Genomic DNA, 5,405 nt, shown 5'->3' with positions numbered 1-5,405 from the left:
ATTTGTATTGACAGGTGGACCCCATTGAAAATCCATAATCAAGTAATGTAATTTGAATAACAAACGTGAGGTAATCAATTGAATTGCGTCTGAAAATTATGTCATCGTTACCGTTATGGTTATCATTATTGTTACTATTTTAGAGAGAAAAAAAACTACAAATTTTGATGCATTTACTGTTACAGTTTAGTTCCAGAGGTAAAGATAACATAACAATAACAATGAATTTGACAAAATTCTTAATTTTAGATAAATGCGATCAAAAGCGATCTTACATTTGCGATTGAGACCCATTACGACCGATCTTTCAATGAAATCTGATTGCGTTTACACCAATTTTCATTACGGATTGGTAAACGTGGTCCAAATTCATCCTTGTAAAACTCAAGAGAAACTTGCCCCCGTCTTTTCCTTTTTTTTTCCATCCAAAAGAAACCAAATTCGACCAAAGGCTCAACTTTTTTTTTTCTAGTACAAATTGGGAGGGGAATTTGTACCACAAACCTCTTAATTCTTAGTACATATAAATGTCAGTTGAGCTAAGCTCTTGTGGGAACTGGCTCAACTTCTCGATACATATACATATCGAAGACATGTTTTATATATTGTTGTCAGATAGAGCATTTTCTGTTGACTTTGAAGTAATACAGTTGCAAATACAATAGAGTTAGTGAGGGTTGAATCCTATACCATTACATTTACAACATCAACTTGGAAGGCATCTAGGAGCATTTCTCAGGAAAGGGTAAATAGAAGTGTCTCTGCTGTACAATATTGCATTTTCGGTAACATGTTATAAACATTATGTCAAGAAAGATGTGGCAAAAACAAAAACACAAATAATTATAGAAAAACTTTGAATCAATTAGCTAATGGAAGAGTTGACCTCCTTAGAAGTTTCATCAATAGGCTTCTTGTCATCATTGACAGCCAAGAAGACCAGAGCCCCCAACAAAGGATAACTTAGTGTTGTAAGCGACCAATTCACAAGCAGCTGAGACATGAAGGAAATATGGTGAGTGTCAATTTGCCAAGCAACTGCAGCTCCTGCACTTTGCACCCCTTTATAGAATCCACTATACCTGTTTCATTTCCAATACTATACCATCGTCACTCATCACATAATTACACATAACATTCATATATATCCAAGAGTTTCTTGTAAATATAGCAATCACGTCCAAAGTATTAGTGTGTATAGTACAATACAAACGCATTTGCAGATATAGAGTCTATCAACGGTAGACCATATCATTGGTAGGAAGAAGCGTATCAGTAATAGAGTCTATCACTAATATGAGTGTACGAATAAGAGTCTATCAACGATACAGTCTATCACATAGATTTTGTTATAGGTTAAACATGATGCCATACCTGCTCAAGGTCTCTGAATCATCTGCTAGGGCTCCAATAACCCAGTAAACCATGCTCTGAAACATAGCATCCAACAGGCCAAAACAGAAATATAAAAAAAAAGGCCCAACAAAATCAGAACCTGAGTCCTTGAAATCCAACTTGTCAAGCAAATTCTGGCGAGAATATCTAAGCTGGTTGGCCAGGCCACCTGCCCATATTCCAGTACCCAAGAGAGCCACCAAGCTGACTCCAAACAGACCTCTCGTCCTCCTACTTTTAAAACTGAAATCCAATATGTATCCAATCCCAACAGACCCCACCATCTGTGCTCCCCAATAGAAAACATTATTGAACCCTCTTGTCCTCAAATTAAACAAAGCCCCATTCACGTTATTGAACTGATAGGTATAGAAAAAGTTGCTAGACCAAGCAGCAGGGACAATCAACAACATCTTCCAATTCAGGAACAACTTGAGAATCTCCACAACTTCGGTTGAGACGCTCGAGTACTTGATGTTGGTGCATCGTGAGCCATCGTCACGAACCACACGACTTGGCGGCAAGATGGCGAGAGAAGTGAGAGTCCCAATGGACATGAAGCACATGAAGCCAATGTAGGTAGCATCATTGACAGAAGAAGCAGTGGTGCGGTGGTAGTTTAGGATAAAGGGAATAAGGCCACCAACAACACCACCCATGTTGAAAATACTCCAAAAGATGGAAATGTAAGTGCCCTTGCGATCAGGGGGCGGATAGGAAGTCATGATGGCGCCCTCACCAGCCCAGAGGAAACCAGCACCCACACCAAGAATAGCGCCTGAAATGATGGCAAAGTTTTGTTGCTTGTAGTGGTTGTAGTAGAGGAAGGATCCAGTGTAGAGGACATAAGTTGAGCAACCGGCGAAGAGGGTGAGACGAGGGCCCAGGATGTTGTACACTCCGCCGCCGATGATGCCAAATATGGCAAAAGTCGTATAGAGGGCGGTGGAAGCGTTATCGGCAACCGTCGTATCCAACTGCCCTCCGCCGCCCATGCCACTCAACGCATTGAACATACCAGGACAACAAAAGCAAACCAATCCAATTAACACGACCTGGATCAACGGAGAATTATATCTAAATTGGGATCTCGTTGAAATCTGAGGGGCAGATGATTCTTCATCTCCTTCAAAAGCCATATCCTCCAATGGATCAAAGAAAGATCGACAAAGTTGTGATGTGAATCTGTATTGAAGAGTTGTTAAGAAATCCCTGATTTTGAGACAACTGGTTTTCTCAAAGAAGTTCCATTTGGATTGGATCGGACCATCGTTAGTCAAAGTCTATAACAAAGAATCTTGCTTTTACGGAATGCAATCATTCCCTCGCCAATGTTTTTGCCCGTGATCAGCCTTCACACTCTGAAACTAAATGTTAGAAAGTGAAATATAATAATTTCCAATAAATGCCAAAACTTGTATTCATTTTTTCCACCAAGAAATAAAGACTTCAACATTAAGATATCTTTTTGAAAAATAATATATTAAAATATCATTTTTATTTTGGTTCGTTTTGTTCTCCTTTCCTTTAAATTATAAATAAATTAAGATCTCGTTTGATAATCATTTTATTTTTTATTTTTATTATTGAAAATTAAACTTATAAACCCTATTTCTACCTCTAAATTTCTTCATTTGTTACCTACTTTTTAACAATAGTTTAAATAACCAAATCAAAATTTGAAAACTAAAATTTTTTTTAAAAAAGTTGTTTTTATATTTGAAATTTGACTAATAATTCAACTATTGTACTCTAGAAAGATATAAATCATTATAAGAAATGGGGAGGAAATAAATTTATATTTTAAAAACCAAAAACGAAAAACAAAATGGTTACTAAACAAAATGTAAACTTGCATTTCAAGATATTTTTTCAACGCATTTTAAAAGTAGTTAAATTCTTATCTTAATATATTATATAAAATTAGGTATTTGAGAAAGCGAACTATAAAAGTATTTTTTTTCCAACGTACATGTTGAAGAATTTTGAAACTCCAACCAATGAAAAACCAACTCACTTATGAAATTTCCCATTATATTTTACACTAGAAAATTTCAGAAAAATGTCTAATTTTAGTCATTCACTATTCTTTTCTTTTAATATTGAATATATTCTCTAAGAAACACTCCAACCAATATGACTATTTTTTAGGTGACTGAATAAATCATTTGTTAACAAAACTATTAAAAAGTATTGTAATAGAGCGTCAAAAATGCAAATTACAAAAACCATTTTTCCTTAAAACTTTCCTATTCTAAAAATATTAAAATTAGGCCCTCGAACTTACAATAATTGTAAAAATTGAACCCATGAATGATAAAAATTGAACCCCAAACTTATACAATTATGTAAGTTTAAGGGTTCAATTTTAACCTTTGGATAAAGTTGATGAAAATTTTTAAATTTGAAAGTTTAAGAATATAATTATAATTATGTAATACTTTAAGGAGTGATTTTTGCAATTTACCCAAAAAAAACTCTATTACCTTTTCAAAGCCTTTTAAAGGGCATAATACTATTTTTCAATATTCTAAAAGCCTACAAAAGTATTCTTGATTGGCGACCATAAAAACTAACCAAACAAAAAAACAAATTTTAACCTCACTAGGACGCAAAAAAACAAGAGCAATAATTAGGTACAACTACTTAAATTTACATTTCTTGACACATGAAAAAATAATAAATAATTATTTTTTAAAGGAATTGTCAATTTTCAATTAAATGAGCTACACAAAGATAGATGCATCCAGGCAGCATAAAATATTTTCCAAAAAACAATTTCAACCAGCTCATTCATGTTTGTGTTGCTATAAAAAGGAAACATTTCTAGTAAAAACTTGAAATGGTCATCGCCATTGCATATAACCACACAAACTTCAACTGCATAAAGTTGCCTTTCATTTTCAAACAATCTACTGAATAACATTTCCTTAAATCTGGATCAAACAACAAAGAAAGGCTAAAACATATGAGAAAACGATACACAGCCCATAGATTTGAATCGAAAATGAGAGAAATCATCCTACAAAATCGTCTTTGAATTGCAAATTGAAGAAAAAAATACTGAAAAATACCGTAGGTGATAGTGTGTTCGGCGTTGCCGGCGTGTTAGTCGGAGAAGAAGACTTTGTAAAGAGGTTAGCGCAACAATGGAGTAGATCATTCCTTGCCCACAAGATTAGAAGAAGAACGGAAAAATGGAAACAAGAAGTTGAAGAAAGAGAATAGAAGACGATTGATTAAAAAGAAAAAAACAAAACTGAAAGGAATCAACTTAAAAAGACCGTCATCTTTCTCCATACACGTGTCCCATGATGACTCTTCATTTGTCTTTTTTTTTTTTTTTTTTTTAATTTTACTCACTCTCTTCAAAAGTTCTCTTTTTGTTTTGTGGCTAAATTATATAAAATGTATACGTGTGTGTTTCTACTTGTTATTTTTAAGTTTTATGTCAAAAAAAATAAGAAGTTTTAAAAGTTTTAATAATACACTTAAATTTTTTAAATAAAGTTTAAAAACATCTTTACTATTTGTTTCGGATAAAAACGAAAATATACTTACTATTAACAATATGAATAGAAACGGGTAGTACATCATCTCAAAAATACTTTTTAGCTTCAAAAATTGCATAAATACATTTAACATTCCAACAAAAGAAAAAATAAAATACCCTAGTTGTTTATCTACACCACATCATGACCTCTCTCTTCCATTTTCTCTTTCTCCCCCTATTTCCATTTTTTACCTAACACTTCTCTATTTTCCCATTTTTCTTCAATGCCCTCTTAATCCCCTTCTTTGTTTTCTTTACCCCTTTAGTTCTCTTTAGTTCTCTTCTTCTTCTTCTTCTTTTTTTTTTTTTTTAAACTATTTGACCTTTGTTTATTTATTATTTAAAAAAAAAAAAAAAAAAAAAAAAAAAAAACTCCTTCAACTAAGAGACAATAGGACTTACATGTTTTAACAATTTTATATATTAATAGTTAAAATGTCTATTAGTACGTCATCTG

The 5,405-nt window shown here is 33.1% G+C and overlaps 1 protein-coding gene across 3 annotated transcripts; it reads right to left on the bottom strand.

The window, feature by feature from the left end:
* Nucleotides 1–630: 630 nt before the first annotated feature.
* LOC120091806 (UNC93-like protein 1) lies at nt 631–4,624 on the bottom strand. 3 transcript variants are annotated; one of them, XM_039049939.1, is made up of 3 exons: nt 4,470–4,624; nt 1,375–2,756; nt 631–1,082 (listed from the first exon to the last, which is right to left on the bottom strand). In XM_039049939.1, the coding sequence occupies exons 2-3, from the start codon at nt 2,532–2,534 to the stop codon at nt 866–868; spliced, it is 1,377 nt and encodes a 458-aa protein (XP_038905867.1). In that variant the 5' UTR covers nt 2,535–2,756; nt 4,470–4,624; the 3' UTR covers nt 631–865. The 3 variants fall into 3 exon arrangements, with proteins under 3 accessions (XP_038905867.1, XP_038905868.1, XP_038905869.1); XM_039049940.1 differs by having other exon boundaries at nt 1,375–2,762; nt 4,470–4,622; XM_039049941.1 differs by having other exon boundaries at nt 1,375–2,747; nt 4,470–4,614.
* Nucleotides 4,625–5,405: the final 781 nt, after the last annotated feature.

This window comes from Benincasa hispida, chromosome 11 (genome assembly GCF_009727055.1).
Source record: "Benincasa hispida cultivar B227 chromosome 11, ASM972705v1, whole genome shotgun sequence".
Classification (NCBI taxonomy): Eukaryota; Viridiplantae; Streptophyta; class Magnoliopsida; order Cucurbitales; family Cucurbitaceae; genus Benincasa; species Benincasa hispida.
This window is presented reverse-complemented; position numbering and strand designations above follow the sequence as displayed.

Excerpts from the sequence above, each read along its gene's own strand:
- LOC120091806 (XM_039049939.1), bottom strand. The coding sequence starts at position 2,534 with ATGGCTTTTGAAGGAGATGAAGAATCATCTGCCCCTCAGATTTCAACG. Across the intron at positions 1,083-1,374 it reads GATTCAGAGACCTTGAGCAG|GTATAGTGGATTCTATAAAG; the intron begins GTATGGCATCAT and ends GAAATGAAACAG.